The following is a 19,590-nucleotide window of genomic DNA, read 5'->3' as shown; positions in this document are numbered from 1 at the left end:
TGAAAAACACTTAAGGTGCACTAAACGATGTCGGGTTACGTTACTTCTTGTTGACGTTAGAAGTATTTTCTAACAAAACGAGACTAGCTTGCCCCTCCCCCTCCCCCTCCCTTCTGTACACTAAGGATTGCAGCGACAACAACTGATTGTACAAATGATCTATAAAACAACTTTAGGTCAATTTGGCAAAAACACATATACAGCACAAGTAGGTCTTTGCTTTTTGATTTTGAAAATGAAACAAGACCACAAAACCTGTTTTGTTACAGGATCCACCTCATAGGGCACATTCTTTTGGACCAAAGGAATCGGAATGCGTAGTATGTCATGTTAATGGCATAGAAGCTTAGAAATAGAGGTTATAGGACAACAGTTGGTAACTGCACATTCTCATATCCCCCAACATCAGTTTGTAGCTCAACTTCAACTTCTGATTTTCACGAATTAAAGGTTTAGGCTCAAATTTAAACAAACGGCATTTTAACTCTCCCTGAGTCATTGTAAGCTGGACTAGCAGGAACACTTTTACTTTTACAGAAACAATTTTGTATACAGTTTTATACATTTGTTTCTATGTGTTCTATGTGCATGTTATGTATGTAGCCAGCACATAACAGCCACTTTCACTTAACAGCCATCACCATCAACAGAACGGCACCACTTACAAGAAAGCACATGTAATGTTACGTTAACCCTATTCTGTTTTTTCCCCCCAATATGGCGCTTTGGCAGGTGAAGTTTAGATAGATTATTGTCATCTATGTTTTTCTTTATCAGTCAACTTCTAACCTTGCTCGTTTTAACTAAACAACAAATTGATCCATAACATCCCAAAGAGCAAACACTTGTTTTTTTTCCGTCTCCCGGCTAACATGTAGTTAGCCTTAGCTAATTGTCCAAACTTTGCTAGTGCTCTGATACAGCCAAACTTCACTCTCAGATGCACGAGGTCTGAGCAGCCAATCAAAAGACTTGAAGTTACTACAATTTATATTTCATTAATAACAATGTTTGATTCAAATTTATAATTAATTGAAATTATGAAATGGGGGAACATTTTTAGGCGGTGCAGGGAACTCGAGCGTCGCCCATTGCGCCTGCTATGAAAGTAACACATTTGCATTTGTCCTTTAATTTAAAAAGAAGATGTTTAAAAAGCAAAAAAAGACAACTAAAACACCATGTGTACAGTTTGGGTGTTAACTGTTAAAATTTGATTGATTTTGACTTTAATGTGATGTCCAGATGTTTCTATTCATGTGAAGACCTTGTTTTCTGGTAATATGGTTAAAAAGATCGTTAAATAACAGAAGTTGAACTATCAATCATCATATAGTGTATGCATACTGTATGAAGCATATGAAATGAAAGCGGATCACACAATAAACATTGCATGGCTGATCTATTCTTTGAAACATCAAAGGTGCAGATATTGTTCTTGTCAAAAGAAATGTAGGTAATTTGGCTTTTACTGTGGTAACAGACGTGTGATAAAGCAAATAAAACTTGACAGTTGTTCAAATAAGGTAAATAGAGAGGGAGGGACACACATCACACATCTGCCAGAGTTGAAATAACAAGAGAACTGTAGCAGGCCATTAGGGTTACTTCTTTTGTTTCTAATATAAAACTTTACAAAGTGCCTCACAGAAAGGTATAAAAGGGGAATGGATTCAAATTCTGTATTTGATTTCTGAAATACAAACCCCATCTACTATAATCATCAAGGGAGCAGAATTGTCCATTCACGTAAAACACTGAATCGAATTTGTTGTTAAATTCGTCAGATAGCTGAACAACAATTGCTTTCATGTAATTTTATGCAAGTTATCAAAGATCTCATTTGAGGGTAAATTGTATCTGTGGCTGGAAGTATTGTATTTTATTTTTCCAATAAAAATATTTTGGAAAAAAACCCATCTAATTTGGAACGGAAACCCCACAGATCTGCCCGTAACCTTATGAGCTGGTGATCCCAATCCAGAAATGTATGCTCCTCCTCCCTCAGCCCCTCTTTCCTTCCCTTTTCTCCTCCTAACTCCTTCATTAGGAGCAGAAAGAAGAAATTATGTGTAAATGAAGCTGCTGCGGCTCTGCAGTCGTCAAAGCTGAGCCCAGCAATGGCTAATTGGCTCTCAAGAAAGCTGGGTGGGTGTCTGTGGGGACGGAGCTCCAGCATCGCATCAGGATAACACACACACACACACACACACACACACACACACACACACACAGCTCTCGTCTTTCTGCCCCCCCCTCCTCGTCACATCTGACAAGAGAAGCAGGAGCACAGAAGATGAAAGACCATCCCAGCTCTGCCTGGTTATTGGCTGATTTTGGAGCTGCATTATGCATATAAGTGAAAACCTTTGCTGTCAAGGTTGTTTTTACAGTTGGTGGACTAATGGTGTTTGTCTCGCTGTGCTTATATAGCAATGCATACGCCTTGTTATTAAAGCAGCAGCGAGGGCTCTATTACATTTTCATTTATTCAGCTAAGTTCTACCCTGCCCATTTTACTCGAGGAAGGATTGCAGAACACAAAACATTTGCTGGATTTGACATCGTGGGTCACATAAACCCAAACTCTACGAACAAATCGGCTTCTATTTGATCTAAACACAACAGCTCAGACTGAAATTGTCTGCTGTGGTTGGTTGGAGGGGGGGAATCGATGCAGCATATTTTCCGTGGCAATACTGTATTGATACACGGATGGCAGGTACTGCTCTTTCATTATACAAATTGAACATGAGAATTTAACCTTTAGGTAGTAGAATAATAATATCTAAATAATTTACAATGCAACTCCTTGGCTTATTTCCAAACATCCACAGACAGTCTTACAGAAGGTTTAACGAGTGAACTGCAACTGGTGTAGTGCTTGTTTTCTAATGAATTTTCATTTTCACTACTTTATTAAACAGTACGTTGCAGGTAGAACAAAGAAAAGCAGGCTTGCACAGCAATGAAATGATTTTAGTGAATCTTCGTGTTGTTATACATTTTGGCCAATAATGAAATGAAAAACGGTATGGTTCATATGTATCAACTGCCCTGATATAAAATAAACAGTTTCATCACATTAACTTCACAAATGACAAAAAGAGCATTACACTATTCTAATATGATAAAATGATTTGGTACTGTATTACATGATGAAATAAGTTACAAATCCAATTAATAATATATTTAAAGCCGACTAGAAGCAACATTTTTTCAGCGCAACACAAAGCATCTGCAAATGAACTATGTGGGACTGGATTCTCAAATTCCCAATAATACAGCTTTATCAGAGTGGGATGTATTAAACACATAGCTAAAGCCACACACACACACACACACACACACACACACACACACACACACACACACACACACACACACACACACACACACACACACAAACACAAAGAAGGAAGTTGTGAAATAGGCCCGTCCTGTCCTGCTTCTCTACTGGCGTTTCCTTATCAGAGCAGGAAGTGGGCAAAATGTTTGAAACAACACAAACTGAACTCCGGGAGAGGCACTCTGATTTCCAAAACAAAATGTCTTCGTCATTCAGCCACTTCCCTCCAAGTTGCTTCACTAATTCTGACCCCAGTGGTCAACTTGTGCCAACAGACAAAATTCCAAATCCTAATTTCCTCCAAAAACAAGACTTTAATTAATTATTGATTGTTTCTTTTTCTCTAGAGAGCGTCAGAATTTAAACAAATAATAATGTGTGTGTAATGACGCTGGCCCGGTGCGAGGGCATGTCAGATCCCTGTTTACTGAAATTACTGCTGCTACATCAGCGTCATTCGTGTCTTCCTCTGCTTATTTCTGCAGCTCAAGCAGTGCCATGTTTCATTTATGAGTGAGACAAGCATAATGTTCAGAGATGTGATAAAAATGGCTAATGAAGAAATTGCATCAAAAGATGTTCAGTGAAGAAAATGGCCGGCTTGCACATGTGGGAATCAGGCTAAATAAACATGTATTCTCAAAAACATTTCAAAACAAGATCATAAGAAAGACATGTTATGTTTCTCGCTGTCATCAGTCTTCAGCATTACAGGAATGTCCTATCTCTGCACATCTGCAAACCAATGTGTTGATAAGCTGCACAGCAGCAAAGCCTCTTTACGTATGCCTCTGTCAAGCAATAATCTGCATTTACCGCAGAGGAGGAAGCAACAGTTGGATGAATTTGGTGGTGACAGGTCAAGACAAGGCTTACAGAGTCTGTGATATTTTGTATATTTATACGTCATGTTTTTAAAGATGAATAGATGTCTAAATGATCTGCAGGAGTTTTAAATGGGCCTTCAAATCCAATTTCACAAATTGAAAAACATGTCAAAATAACCTTAATTACATCAACTAAGTGAATGACTTATTTCCCAAATTAGATTCAAAGAGGGAAACATGCGGAGAAATGGATGTTAATGTTTGAGAGACCCAGAATTCTTCCCTTTCTCTTTTCAATGTCAAACGCAGACTGAGTCCTTGTATCAACTCAAAAAGGCAAAATTGGGCGCGTAAACTTGGCCCTGACAAACTAAAACTTCTTACATGTTGCTTTTTGACTGAGTGAAATTGTCATATGAAGTGGAAGTAGTGGGAGGCTAAAGGTTTTACCAGTGTATGAAACAGGATGTTGGCATGAAGCGGGGACTTTCAAAGCAGCGTGATCACATAAGTTGCTCGTCCTTCATGTTGTCTCTGGTTTAAGTAGCCTACTGTTGTTTAACTGTTGGTTGTCACAGTAATTAACAAACTTGTCCTTCAAATGTAGAACCCACAGCAGGTATCAGTATTTCTTTGCTTACATGTCTTTGACCAGAAATGTAAAAAGCATCTCTTCATGTGAGCCAGCGGACTCATTAAAGGGAATGAGTGTTACTCACTGAAAGCAGCAATGGCCAGGATGATTGTGATCACTATGGACACCCAAGACACCCACAGAGCTTTCTTTCGGTAACTTTGTGCTTCATGAGGCTTCAGACGCATGCTGCTTTCCAGAAGACCTGCAGACAACAACACAGGGCACAGTGACACACAATATACAGACATGACTCAAGAGGAAGCAGGGCAGGGAAACAGAGGGGTGCTTTAACAATGACAATGCTAACGTGCTGATGTTTAGTCATAAAACAAAGCATTGGACAAATTAAAAATTTGACTTGATGATGGCACTACAGGAAACGTTATGGGATCATGAAAGGGACTGCAATTTATCCTTTGGGAAACGTGAACGTCTGAACCAAATTTCATGGCAATCTATTTACAACTTCTCTTCTCATATCATATCCTCTCAGGATCATGAAGGCCTGTACAAAATTATGGCAATCCATCCAATAGTTGAAAAAACATTTCACTCTGGACCACACTGGTTGACTGACCAACATAGCCCATTATTGAAATGAAACCACGTGAGAAGTTTGAATGGGAAATGTTTCTGTGGTGGAACTGCTCACAACTTACAGACATCTGAACTGTGACCCCCACTAAACTCTGCTTCTTTGTAGGGGTCACCTCCCTGGTTGAGCAATTCATATCCCCTTTTGAGTTAATTTAATATACTATCAATTGATACTGGTCCCATTTCATTGTATTCATTTAAACCGAAGTTATTCCAGAGAAAATCTAGTATTCGGTTGTTTTCCCTTTGAACAATGAAGTTAAAGAGACTTGAAATGTGTTTAAGTTATCCATTCAAAGGAACATCTTGTCTGATTTGGTTTTAGTCAGAGATTAAATTGTAAGTGCAGTTTGTTCTCATAAATCACAGAACCAATCTTCTGTTAGAACATTTATACAGTGTGTGGTTAGAATCCTAATAATAATCAGGGTTGGGTTATGCATCTATAACAAGTGAGTAGTTTCAAGATATTGAATTAACATTACATATACCATAGGTTAATATCTGATTACTTACTTGGCAGTGTACAGGTGCAGGAAAAAAAAATGTCATACAAACACACTTTCATCTGTGCCATATATAAGATGTAAAACACCTGCCACAGCAACATTTGTCAGTATAGTTGAAGGAATACAGGCGTAAACAGATTTTGATTGTATACAGCATAAAATACACTGGTGTACTCTCCACGCACAGTGTGCACCCGGGCTACGGGGCATCGGTGTATCCTAAACTTTCAACATATTTCACACCGCTTACCTCCATCCTCTATGCTGTCTGTTATCTTCATCTCCTGGTCCATCTTCAAACCCTCTCCCTGGCTTTCTGTATTGGGCTGCTGCTGCTGGGAGCCCGTCTCCTCGCACTGGCCGTTCAACGCCGTGGGGTCTGCTACAACCGGGTACGGGACGGCGGTGGAGTCCGGCAATGTAGAGTCCGTCATCTTCTCAGCAGGTTGCGGTTCCAATGAGGCACTCCAAAAATGTCCCACCTGGGCGATATGTTCAGGCTTTCAACTGGGGACACACCCAGAGACAGTGAGGGAAGGAGGGAGACTCCTTGCAGGGCTGCAGGTATACTAGCGCCAAATTACACACTGTAAGGTGAAACAATGCCGGAAATTAGAAGATGTGAACTTCAAATAAACGCCTATTTGCCAACTGAAAAAAATAATGCGAACATGTCTATTTTGTTCTAATTTACAATACAATTCTTCGTTGGTCGCTAAATGTTTTGAAGTTGAAATTTGCAGTTTTCATTAAATAAACAGGCTATTTATTTTGAAGGTGGTAACCGCTAGGTGTGTCTATATGCTGGCAAACCTGATGCGCTCAGTCTGGATAGCCTAGCAATAGAAAAAAGAATTCACAACTGGCTCCAATTCGCGACGTCGTGAAATAGCTACACCTGGACTCTAATTACTGAATCCTAGTGAAGTTCACGAGAGCTGTGCTCGCGCTGGAGTCGAACAAAGCTGCTGCCCAGTAACCTGCGTCCGCCAGGAATCGGTCCCATGTGGATTGAGGATTGAGCGAGCCGGAGGACCTGCAGACACTAGGCTACACCCGTTGTCACCTTTCACGTGCGTGATTGAAAGATAATATAGTGATAATAAGTCTATCACAACAACGCTTTGACCTCTTGAGCGGCAACCTATCAGTAGCTAATTTCTTTCGTCACTGTTCTGCCATCACACCCTCAAATAGACATGGACATCCTCCTCTGTGGTAAAATCACTGATGTGATGATGATGATTAATGAAGGAGGAGGTTGTTTTTTTCAAATCATTTTTACTGGATGAGAGGGCAGCTACAATTCAAATTTTATATTTCAGAATTTAGTGTGACGCAATTATGTGTTGGGTTGGAGTTATTACACTAGCCTAGCCTGCATTGGGAATGGTAAAGGGATGTAACGGGTTGCTAAGCTACAGCGCTACCCGATTGCCTACGCGCTTTTTCTGCTTTCTCTGGGTTAAAACCCTGAACCGATTTTTTTTTTTTTAATTGAGGACCTATTTACAAGTGATAGACAACTACTTATACATGTAGCCTAACGTGAATTAATTGAAACACAGATCGCTTACATTCACAATTCTGACATTTCATTAACAGGCCGCACTTGAATTAGCATAATCTGGCATGCAGGTTTAAAAGTTTGAGAATTGTTATAGCCTACAGCATCCTAGTTCTATGTACACTAAACCTAGTTTTGTAATATCACTTGGGGCAGATGGAGATTTCGCTCTCTGAGCTTGATTTTTGTCTTGGTCTCTGCTTCCATGTAGTGGTAGAACTAGAGTAATGCAGGCCAGAGGATGCTCCACCATGCGGTGTCACATTGTCGCTTACATGCGTTGATTTCCCATAGAAATGTCAAAATCGGAACAGAGGGGGAAAAAATCCACATTTGAATGAATAACAATTTTAGTTGTGGTCTGGTTTTCTTGTCATATCAAATAGGGTTTTAATGTCTGAACCTCTTAAGTCGTTGCTTTACATGTCCCCAGGATATCAGCCATTATAGAGGCGTGGTGGCAAATTATAGGGAGACAAGCGATTTTACAAACGAGATGCACCAACTCTGAAAGCAATAGATAGGCCTAGAGGCCTAAGGGCTCCCTCTTTCCGAGGCTTTACATTAGTAATAAAATGCAAAGTACAGTTGTGGCCCCTAGTGGCTAATCTGGATATTTCGCTATTTCTTTGAAAAATCAAGTAGGAAAGCTACGTCTTTAGTAAGTAAGCTTCTGGCTAAAGGGCTGAATACATTTAGCTATTACATCTAAAATAACACTCGTTGTTGTAGACAAAATGTCACAGCGTGAATGAGGTATATGAATAGATTGATTGGTTGCGGCATCAATGAGTGCTATTTGCACTACTAAACACCGGTGGCGCTGTTCAGATAATAGGTTACCGGTTTTAATCAGCTTCGGCTGCTCATTTCGTTCTTCCGGTGCCCCTGTCGCCCCACTCCCTCCCGATGCTAACACCGTCGGGCTTGGCCGTGGGAGCGTAATGGCGGTGCACCGGGGACCCTCTACGAAATGGCTCTTCACCCGGGAGCAGCTCGAAAACACGCCGTCTCGACGCGGTGGAATAGAGGCCGACAGGGAGCTTTCTTACAGGCAGCAAGCTGCTAACTTAATCCAAGATATAGGCCAGAGACTCAACGTGTATCCTTTCTGAAACGCAAAGGCTAACTGTTAACTAGCCGACATACGGGTTAGCTCATTGGCTAACTGAAAGGCCGGAATGGCAAGGCTTATTACAATCAATAATGTATCCCTCAAAATACACCTAACATCTTTCACTATCATGCACGGAGCCCTCCATGACAAGATGGACCATTTAACTCCGCAAACATGGTGTTAATATTTAGCTAGCTGGAAGCGTTAAGGCCTGCTTGCTATCTTAGCTATTGTTTTGTCTCGGTTAGACTGCAGATTCCATTGTTAGCTTTGTGTCTAGCTAATGATATCAGTGATGAATGATTACTAATACTGGTTTTACGTGCAAGTAAAACATATGACTACGTTTCTAATGGATTAAAGTGACTGTCCTTGAAAGTAAAAGCTAATGAATGTATTCTGCGATTGCAGGGTACACGTTTTGCTAGCAGTCTCTAGTCAACGCTAGCTGGATGCTAATTTGTCAAGGTTTCTACCCTGAAACTGTTACATTCAATTTATTTGTACTGTATATCATCCACGTATTATGCCTTAATAATATACCAGCTCTCAACTGATTATCAACACTGCTATAGTATATATGCATAGGTTTTATATGATTCACTCTTTCAGCAAATTCCATAGAAATGTAAGTAACGTTACCACTGCAGTGTTGGCTGATACCATAATTACTGGTGATACCGACTATGAAAACTGACTGAGGTTTTTCTCTCTCTAGGTCATTTCTCAGACTACGTTGTTCCTGGCAGCAAAAGTTGAGGAGCAGCCCAGGAAGCTGGAGCATGTCATTAAAATAGCCCATGCCTGCACTAACCCACAAGAGCCTGCCATAGACACTAAGAGCAACGTAAGTAAACTACAACTAGACTTTTGGTTTTCGTGGAATTTACTCAGTTGTTACTGACTAAAGTGTCACTGTGAGACTTTTGGGAGAAAAGACATCTTCAACTGCTGTATAGCAGCAATAACATAACTATTTTAATAATTTGTTAATTGGTACCAGTTTTCCAAGCAGAAATGCCAGGATTTTCACAACAAGGATTTTGCTGTTTTTTTTTTTTGGATTGTATAATAGTCAATTTAAAATCCGGTGCCTGAATCGATTTAAGAAAGTGGAAAAAACAAGGGTACCAAGCAACAGTCAGCGGCATTAAAGAATGGCTTATTTATTGCTATGGCCATATGGTTAAAATGAAATGATTTAATACTAATAACTTATTTCACTAGTAAATTGTGACAAAAACAACCACCAGATGGGAAAGGGGTATTTTACAATAACTTTGAATGCACCGCGAGGCTACCAGTTTCAAGTGAACGCGCATTTGTTTTCCAACAACGGCCGCTGCACACTGCTTAACGTCCTGCTGTTGAATCCTCTACAGTGAAATATAGTCACACTTTACACTGTTTAGCAGTCAGCATTTAACCGTGTTCAATACAGCTGCTAGCTAACGGTAGGGCAATGTTAGCTGCTGTGTAGTGTAAACTGGCGTCACGTACAGCAATGCTTCTGCTGTTCAGAGCAGCGTAGGCATATCATATCCAATGTTAAATGTACTTATTTTAATCATGTGCTTTTTCTGCCCTATTAAGAACCACTCTGACATAATTTGCTGTGGGTAGAAAGAATAAGGATAATTTGGTTAATTTAAGCCCCCTTTCACACATGCGTTGTAACCCTGAACCTATCTAGACATTACCCGGAGAGGCTGTATGTAAGAATTCACAGCAAGCAAGCGTGTTGATGTTTCTTAACGGGCTGGTGCGAAACAACCAGATTCTGAACCTTCGGTTGGTAAAGGCAGACGCTAGTCTGGCTATCAGCAGACCAAGCCAAGCTCAATAGACTTGAGATTGAGCATTGGTCTGGGGATTCTGTTCTTTGTTTTCCCTGCACAAGAGGTGTGACCAACAGGCTTAGTTCAAATGACTCTGTACACAATTGGAAAGTCCTTCAACCAAAGAGACCAACAATCCGGGTGAATAGCGCCATCAACGGGTTGCTGCGGTTCGGTGGCCGCTATGTTTTATGTAAACATGAAGCTGCTTGGTTGCTTCTCTAGCGTCATCGTGTTAAACCCGCCAAGCTTGAAGTCTTTATATTTTTTCTCTATTATGCCCACACATTTAAGCTCTTATATCAGAATGCTAAAAGGTACAGTAGCTCCACTACCCCAGTTTTTCTGCTGGCAATGCTTTTATTTTGTAGGAAAGCTGATTAAGTTGAATCATCAGTGTATATATAGCTGGTGGAAAGCAGATTTATAATTGTTCATTGATTGATCTTTTTCAGGCATTCCAGCAGCAGACACAAGAACTTGTAGCACTGGAAACAATAGTGCTGCAAACGCTGGGTGAGTGCTATTAAAGCTTCAGTACTGTACATACAGTATTTACTTTTTTTGTGTTGAATTGTTTTACTGGCTTCAGCCAACCATTATAGCAGCATTATTCCTTGAAGGACCAAGTGCAAACAACAGAATTACAGTTTCAGTTAAGGCATGTCGTCATTGCAGTTTACCTTTTTCAAATTTTTAGGAAGCACTTGAGGTTGTTCCTTTAGTTTCTTTCTTTAAATCAATATGAACCACAATATCCTACTTGATTTCTGCTACTGCAGACACGAGTGGCTGATCATCTACATTAAACATCTTTATTGCAGGTTTTGAAATAACAGTTGATCATCCACACACAGATGTTGTAAGGTGTTCCCAACTAGTACGAGGTATAACATTCTTTCTTTTTACCCTCAATTTGTAGTACTTCCAAAGAATTGTTTTCAAAAAGGAAAAAATACTAAATTCTCTCTAAAGTAAATGATTTACAGTGTTTCTAACAACATAACTTAGTTAAAGTGCCCCTTTTCTCTAGTCTAAAGTAATCAAGCTTTTAATTTATACAGCTACATGAATCGTACTACATAATTTTAAATTTACATTAATGGTGATTATGAAATGCTATTTCAGAGTATCTACTTAGTTCTAAAATAAACTTTCTTCTTCTTTTTCAGCAAGCAAGGATTTGGCACAGACTTCCTATTTCATGGCTACCAACAGGTTATTATCCTGTTCCCCTTATTGCACTGTAATGGCACACTATAGCTTCCTGTCCTGCAGGGCCCCCCTTCCTGTGTCCAACGCCCTGTTTGCGCCTGGAACCCCGGGAACCCCCAGTGTGGGGAAGTACCGACCAGGCTGCTGTGTGCGGTGTATTGTACAAGGGCTCTTTGTTGGCACATAGGGGTTGAATGCACTATGTGGAGTGTAGTGGTGCTGTTTACCTCTCAAGGTTGTTTGGTACGGAGTGCATATGTCTAAAAAAACTCAAATGGTAGCCTGAATATAGATTGCCACTAAAGATTCTTAAACTTATAAAGTGCTTTGGTAAGTATAGTTTACAGTTCTTTTTTTAAACTTTTTGCACATTTTTCACCCTAAAATAGCTAACATTGAAACACCAAACTATGCTGCAAACTGAATGCTTGTTCTGTGTGGTAATGTAGTTTTTATGACCATTTCAGAAATCTAACATAGTTGTATATTGCATGTGCATCGTAGGATTATCTTCTGAAGAGGATATATGGTGGCAGAAATGTTTTAAAGATTCGCTACAAAATTTTCACTTTCTATACACTAAGCTCCTAATTTTGATATTACTGTGCTGTTGTTTAGTAACTGACTTTTGAGGTGTTTATCTTACTTGTTTTACAGAGGCTGCTAGTATGATATACAAGTCTGAGAGATTGATGTTCCCAACAAATGATGGTAGATAGGATCTCTTAATTTCAGTTTATGCACAAAGAATGAAGTCCAGATTAAAGTGTGGTGAATGTAATAATGATGATAATGTAGGTATTTAAGGAATAATATTTTAGAGAAATGTTCATATTGTTGCGGTGTATCTCCAAGGCTGGGTGACATTACAGAAGTAGCCACATTTTCCACACCGTTTGAATGTCATTGCTGCGCGTATAATACTGCACAATATTTAAAAGATGTTGCACTTTTACGTGTTTGTTTCTTTAATTATGTGTATATATACAGTATATATTTAAATCATGCGAGTTATGATATAATCTGTCATAATTTTTGCACATACCTAGAAATAATAGATAAAGACTCTAAATATATTTACCTTCACACCTTAAGCCTACTTTTGAATGCATTTCGTATTACAAGGCTGTTTAATATCTTTAAATGCAACTCGCGTTAAAACTAAAACATGTTATGATTTGTCTTTTGCGGCTACAATTGTTGTAAAACAGCAACTACTTGCTGATATTAAAAAGGGAAATCGGAGGTATAAAGGGTTTTTAATCTTAGTTCCACTTTCTGTGGGATTCTGAGACGCTTGACAAATATAAGCCCTGGTCATTTTCAGCCGTTTTAGCTTCATTACACGAGCCAGTTTGCAGTGTAGTTTGGGATTCAGGGTGTAGAGAAAATAAACCGTAAAAAAAACTTAGTCCAATCATTTGTCTTGGCTACCAGTGTTTCTCAGTCTTAAAGCTCCCATGTTTAATGTTGTGAAGTTTCAGTGATGATGGTGCTGAACGTGCTGTCATCAATCATTATATACTAATACAAGTAGTGAGTAGGTTTTATTTAATTTGTTTTATAAGTTGGTATTTCCTGAAATTATTGCTCATTAAGAGATTAAGAAACACTGTTTCATAATTTCCCTCTTTAAATTCAAAACAGTTAATTATGTGGCCAAATACAGGTTCAATATCTCATATGAAACCTTTAGGAACATATTCTTACAAATGTTGTTCCAGTATTATAAGGTAAGGCTGTGTGTATGTGATGTGAAAATATTAGTTTGATTCTCAGTAATGCTTTGTCCTGCTATTAATTTGAACATATGTTAATGTTGCCTTGTTAAACTGCCTCAAATGTATATTATAAATGTATGTTAGAATGTAAGACCTTAAGCTGACAGTTATATCTTTCTCTTTTGTTTCTCCTGCAGTTTGCACCTCACAACCTTCTGCCTACAGTACAGGCCAACAGTAGTCGCATGTGTGTGCATCCACCTGGCCTGCAAGTGGTCCAACTGGGAGATCCCCGTGTCTACAGATAGCAAACACTGGTGGGAGTACGTGGACCGCACTGTAACGTTACAGCTGCTGGATGGTAAGAGCTCCTACCGCTGGTTTATCCTTTTCTTGGAGTCATAGAAAGGTTCATGATGTTTTTTACGGAGGTTGAAATACAGGCATGTCGGCAAATTTAATATCACAGCTTTTAAATTGGTCTTGCTGATGGATTACATTACGGCCAATCTACACAGAGCTTTTTTGACACTTGTCACTGGTGCGTTTTTCAAATCTATTTTTGTCGCTTTTTGTAAAGTTTAATCTGCATAGACAGCTGTTCAAATTAGACAAATGTGTTTTGAATTCATTAACCGTATCTACACTGATTCATCAGTAATTTTCCATTCCACATTCCCTCGTTTCAGGCTTCTCAAATGTAAGAAATTACATTTGAAGCTGTCGGGTTTGGATTTACGAAGTTTTATTTGCTAAGATTTTATACTTTACAGAATAATCAAGAAAATAAACACCAGATTAGCATTAGTATTGAGCATTAGTTGCGGCCCAAGTGAATGCTACTAAAGTTGTGCACCAGGGCCAAAAGCATTCCTCTATTTTCAAGTGGCTTGTGCTGTTGTTGACACTGAGCTGGAGTCACTCACAACTGCAGAGAAACGGACCATGAGTAGGATGCTGGCGATCATGGACAATGACCGCCACCCACTACACAGCCCGGTCACTAAACCAAGGAGCATGTTCAGTGGCAGACCTCCGTCACTGTCATGCTCAACAGGCAGGTTGAGGAGGTCCTTTGTTCCCAGGGCCATCCAAGTCCAATACCACACAAAGTGGGACGGGTGTAATGGATTCTCAGCATGAGCCTGTCTTGCTCAGGCCCTACCACCATTATATCAGTGTTTGCTGTACACCTGACTGTCTTAGGACCTTGACACACCAACCGGATGATCGGCGTGTTCTGTGCTGACGTTCGTCCGGAGTGGTCCAGAGGGGCCATCAGCCTTCATTTTGGCCAACCTGACACGATCAGTCAGAAAGCAGGTTCAAATGACCAATCTGATTGGTGGAGTGCAAACCCGGAAACGAGAAGCAGGATGAGCGCGACTAGAGTCTCTCAAAATCGGACAAAAATCTTTTAAACTGACCTTTGTCGTTCTGAAATGAAGACAGATTGAGCAACTGCGTGGCCTACTTCTCGCTTAAAATGCTTTCAGAAACACGTTTTGGTGCAACTTCGTAAAATATGATATTGTATTCTGAACAAGCCGCCATGACAGTCTGGCTTTGAATTTCCGGAGAAACCAAACCCACGTGACACGTTTGTCCAATCAGCTGACGGTTTTCATTTTTGGGCGACAATACAGATTAGCACAGCCTGCTGTTATGGAAACGTATTACATCTTTGGTGTGTACTAATGCTCTTTTTTGTGACCAACTCGGGGAGACTGATCAGTCCAAGTGCCTTTTCTGCCGATGGTCAGCGGTCTGGTTGGTGGGTCTGGGGCTTTATAGGCTATATAAGCCCTCCTACGAGATCTGGGCTCTGGTCATTACATGTTATAACTTATTCCCTGTTACATATTGTTCTAAACGTATATTGTTTTTTCTGTCAAGCAATTATAATTCTATTAGGTTTACATTGTTGTCCTTTCATAGTCATAGTACATAGTAACCCTACACTGTTCTCTATTGCACTACCACCATTGCACACAGTGTACTTTAGCACGTTTAACTTTAATTTTTTGTATGTGAGATGTGTGTACGTGTTGTGTTGATTGTCTAAGCCACTGGATGTCTAAAATTTCCCTCGGGATGAATAAAGAATCTATCTAGGGCGACAAAGTGGTTGTCTCTGACATTGCAATCTCAGCCATTATCTTAAGCTATCAGTAGCATCAGAATTATGTTTGTAACGAACCTACAGTGTATATAGAGGTTTTCACTGACAACGTTGTCTTCACTGTTTTCAGAGCTCACACATGAGTTTCTTCAGATCCTGGAAAAGACGCCCAGCAAACTGAAGAGGATACGAAACTGGAGGGTATGTCATTTATTCTTGTCAGGAAACTATTTAAGGGCGGCACATAAAATGTGACTTGTACAGGTTAGGACCAATAAGTGTCAGTATCTCATGTTGAATTCTGTGTTTTGTAGGCTATTCAAGCAGCTAAGAAGCCAAAGACAGATGGCCTAACAGTGGAGAGTGCCTTTCAGGGGACGTCCTTAGATGGCCTTTCTGGTGTGTCCAACTCCTTCTTCCCCTCTACGTCATCAGACTCTTTAGACATGCCCTCCCTTAACAGCATCACAGCCTCCTACGCCTCCTACCAGCCACTGTGCGACCAGTCAAAGAGCTGCGACTACGACCAGTTCTCCGAGCCTCACCTTTCAGACTTCACACTGGTAAAACACGAACACAAAGCTGCAGGCGGATCTAGTAGTAAACACCCGCAGCTCAGTACAAACACCGCCACTTTTTCACGGCCGCAGAAAGTCTTGACCCTGGAAAAGTACAGAGAGAAACATGCGGCGGACCTGGCCTCGCAGAATGGTATGAAGGATGAGTCGAGCACAGACACGTACGCACATCCTCCGGCTCTCTCCTCGCACCACCACAAGAAACGCTCTCAGGCACAGCAGGCCAGCCAGTCAGGTGAGAGCAGGAGAGATAAAACCAGCTCTAAAAAGGCTCGGCTGCCTCCTTCTTATGCAGAGAACGGCTCTGCCACGAGCGAGGAGCTCAAGATGAGAATCAAAGTTTCATCAGAGCGACATGGAGGCTCAGAGCAGGGTGGGACTCTGACTGGAAAAGACAAGCACAAAGAGCATGGCCACCGTCACTCAAAACACAGCCACTCGCACCCTTACTCCCTCAGTGGAAACAGCAGAGGGACAATAGAGAACGCCTCCTTATCCATACGAGCTCCCGACGGTGGCTCCTCCGGCTCGTCTCGTAAAAGGCCTCACTCTGACGCCGGAAACCACAACCACCACCACCACTCGTCCAAGAGCAACAGGAGCTCTAAAGGAGGCATTGGATCGGCCCACTACTCATCTGAGAGCGGGAGCAGGCTGATGGAACACCATGGCCACGACGGAACCAACGGTATGCTGACCTCCAACGGCCAACACACTGACTACAAAGACACTTTTGACATGCTGGACTCTTTACTAAGTGCCCAAGGAATGAACTTGTAACCCTCGGAGAGTCCACAGTGTTGTCTAGAATAAGGTATTACCATGTTTAATAGTTTAAAAAATGAATTTATTTGTCTTAAGTTATCTGAATTCTGCATCGCCCTCAGTCGTGTCTTCACACTGATTATTGATGATTCTTATTCAGCTGTCAAATGTAAAATTATATGCATAGAGCTGTGTACTACTAGCTTGCAACAAAAAAAACAACCATGAGAAGTTTTAAGAACGTGGCTGAAATAATGAGATTTTTAAACATTCTTTTAACGCAAGCAGACATTATGATTTTAATGTGCATGTTTTAAGTCACAAAAGGGAAGACAAAGCTAGTGTTCACAGCCATTGTGACCGTTTACAGATGGTTAGTGTTTTTTTGTATGTTAAGACATTTTGTTTCACTTAAAATCTCAGGTCTTGAACTTTTTGATATAAGAACGAATCTTCCTCTGTTTGGGTTTATTACCTGTATCTGTGGAGATGTATCACCTCGTCCATTTGCTGACGACGGCAGAACGGTATCTGTCTTAGGAAACATGGTCTGCTTACTTTTAAAAAGAGTGCATCAATAGTTCCAAAAAAACAAAAACAAACGTAAGGTAGACTCTATTGGGACTTCCAAGGCCGGACCTGAACTTAATGTGCAGACTCATTATAGAGCTACAAATAAAGTTTACGTAACATCTGCTGTGAAAGTGCATTTAGGATATATCGGCTAAAATTGCAAGGGCCTTGTGATTGTACCTTGTCAACCGCTATAAATTATGATAAATGTTATTATCAGAAAATACAGATCTCTTAAATAAGATTGTGTATATAGGACTGTAGTTCAGATTTCAATCTGTTGGTTTATTGCATCAGTCCAGACCTTCCTCCATTCAGTGTATCATGAGATCTAATGCAGACCCTATATTGATGAACATAGCCTCGATTTGTGTATTGGGAGCCCAAATAAAGGTGTAAAATTGATTTTTACAAATCAGTGATTTTCTGTTAAGTGTCTGATGTGAAACTAGAAATCTAGATTTACCATAGGGGTTGTTGATTCTGTAAGGTCATGAACATAAAAACCTAAACTTCTGAACAATGAAAAGAGTTACTCATCAAGGCTTTAAAGAGTTTGTAATGTTCTGTTTTCTTTCATTTTCGAAAAAGTTACATTTACCATGAAAATCCGTCGAGCTAGCCACTACTGTAATTATCAAATGATCTATTTTTTTGTTTTCACATCACAATTGCAAATATTGAAAAATACCAATGAAGTTAACAGACCCAACGGTCACATCTTCAAATGTCTCCGTTTTGTCCAGCCAAAGATATTCAGTTTACAGTCATACAAGACTGAGGAAACCAGCAAATATTTACATTTGACAAGCGGTAACCAGTGTCTTATTTATTTTTTTACATTTTTGCTATAAAAATAGCTAAAAAATGATTAGTCATTCAAAATTGTTGCTAACACATTTTCTGACTATCTTCTAATCGAAAGACAAAAGCTTAACTCACGGTCCACTAACTAGCTTTTTCTAGGGCTTTTGAATAACTCTTGAATAACATGGCAGAAAGTAGACTGCCACTTTTTAAATTAGTTTAACATCAATGTTTTTGAGGCAGCATTTATACAATTAACCTACCTAAACATACTAGTAAAGTCACAGTTTTGCTTATTTTTTGCCTCTGAAAGAATTGGTTTTCCATTTTTGTGTATGCAAGGACCTCTTCCCTGTCAAATCTGAACAGTCAACATGTATTTGACTCAAGTTTCACTCAAGTAAATGCAATCCACATGAAAAAAAAAATGGTAAGCCTCTAATTTTGGCCAAGAAAAGCACATGTAGCATGCAAAAATGAAAAGAACTGCCAAATCATGCAGATGGTTTAATCCCAGCCTCATAACGTTGGATTTATTCTCTATTGAATTTAAGCCCTCGCTGCATTTGAAGATAAAACAGTCATTTGTCAAATGCCGCCAAAAGAAATTCTCATCAAAACAGAATATACAATGGTCAGTTTTCTGCTGCCTCTGCTTACATATAGATTGATTAATTGATTATGTTACAAGCTACTTACTTAACCATAAAGATTACGTTAAATGGTCATCTTTCAATACCTGCTAGGTTTAAAAAACAGCCATATTGGAGCTCTAGTAGACAGCTGAAGTGATTAGTAGTTTGGTTGCTGTGCTACTGAATTAGTAATGCTAATGGCAGTAATGAGGCGTGACTGGAAATACAAGTTGAGCAGACTATTTTAATTAGTTTGTGCTTCTAAACATGCTTTTGTGTCTTTGTTGTAGAAACTACGAAATCTTTTTATTTCAGTAGCTAAATTTTCTTGTCATTTTTTCTTTTGTTCTTGCCAAAGAAAACTAATTTATCAGTGAAACCTGCCATTTGGTCCCTCCAATAAACCTTAAGGTTTAGCTTTGGACTTAACTCTCACACAATACAGAGCTGATGGTTCATTCGTGGGTAGAACATAAATCCAGTTCCTGATAATTAACTAGCACCCTCAGAGCAGACACAGCGTTTTCACCAAGAATTACCTTCTAATTTTAGTGTGGAAGACAATGGGGAAATTCAGCGGGAGGATGTCGGTGAATATTCAACCATCTGGACATTCTCGCATACTGGTGGGAGGGTAATGATTTATTTTCAGCAACCTCTCGAGCTGAATAAGAGCCTACTGCTTGAAAAATCCGCAGAGAGGAAGAGATATGAGAGGCTTTTGTGAGCAACA

General features: G+C 39.8%; 3 protein-coding genes across 4 annotated transcripts in view; 2 read left to right on the top strand and 1 right to left on the bottom strand.

Moving 5' to 3' along the window:
• The window catches only part of LOC116673966 (transmembrane protein 163), an 18,950-nt gene extending 11,804 nt beyond the window's left edge, over nt 1-7,146 (bottom strand). Inside the window, exons 1-3 of one of the 2 annotated variants that reach the window (XM_032506390.1) lie at nt 6,733-7,146; nt 6,170-6,506; nt 4,896-5,015 (exon numbers count right to left, since the gene is read on the bottom strand). In XM_032506390.1, the coding sequence (XP_032362281.1) occupies nt 4,896-5,015; nt 6,170-6,353 (304 nt within the window). In that variant the 5' untranslated portion in view covers nt 6,354-6,506; nt 6,733-7,146. Of the gene's footprint in view, nt 1-4,895; nt 5,016-6,169 lie in introns of both variants that reach the window. The other variant, XM_032506389.1, reaches the window with a different exon arrangement.
• Nucleotides 7,147-8,337: 1,191 nt separating this feature from the next.
• ccnt2b (cyclin T2b) lies at nt 8,338-11,925 on the top strand. The gene is made up of 6 exons (XM_032506386.1): nt 8,338-8,588; nt 9,150-9,231; nt 9,322-9,450; nt 10,897-10,957; nt 11,266-11,328; nt 11,614-11,925. Exons 1-6 carry the CDS (start codon nt 8,431-8,433, stop codon nt 11,841-11,843), a joined length of 723 nt encoding a protein of 240 aa, XP_032362277.1. The 5' UTR covers nt 8,338-8,430; the 3' UTR covers nt 11,844-11,925.
• Nucleotides 11,926-11,969: 44 nt separating this feature from the next.
• LOC116673967 (cyclin-T2) lies at nt 11,970-17,820 on the top strand. Its single transcript, XM_032506391.1, has 4 exons — nt 11,970-11,986; nt 13,575-13,738; nt 15,630-15,700; nt 15,814-17,820. The coding sequence occupies exon 4, from the start codon at nt 15,946-15,948 to the stop codon at nt 16,855-16,857; it is 912 nt and encodes a 303-aa protein (XP_032362282.1). The 5' UTR covers nt 11,970-11,986; nt 13,575-13,738; nt 15,630-15,700; nt 15,814-15,945; the 3' UTR covers nt 16,858-17,820.
• Nucleotides 17,821-19,590: the final 1,770 nt, after the last annotated feature.

Source organism: Etheostoma spectabile, chromosome 24, assembly GCF_008692095.1.
Source record: "Etheostoma spectabile isolate EspeVRDwgs_2016 chromosome 24, UIUC_Espe_1.0, whole genome shotgun sequence".
In the NCBI taxonomy this organism is placed as follows: domain Eukaryota; kingdom Metazoa; phylum Chordata; class Actinopteri; order Perciformes; family Percidae; genus Etheostoma; species Etheostoma spectabile.
Note: the sequence above shows the minus strand (reverse complement) of the source record. Positions and strands in the feature narration are given on the sequence as shown.

Bases quoted from the DNA above. Each gene is read 5' to 3' on its own strand.
- ccnt2b (XM_032506386.1), top strand. From the start codon at position 8,431: ATGGCGGTGCACCGGGGACCCTCTACGAAATGGCTCTTCACCCGGGAG. The intron at 9,232-9,321 runs GTAAGTAACGTT...TTCTCTCTCTAG, and splicing joins TCAGCAAATTCCATAGAAAT to GTCATTTCTCAGACTACGTT. The intron at 11,329-11,613 runs GTATAACATTCT...CTTCTTTTTCAG, and splicing joins GTGTTCCCAACTAGTACGAG to CAAGCAAGGATTTGGCACAG.
- LOC116673967 (XM_032506391.1), top strand. From the start codon at position 15,946: ATGCCCTCCCTTAACAGCATCACAGCCTCCTACGCCTCCTACCAGCCA.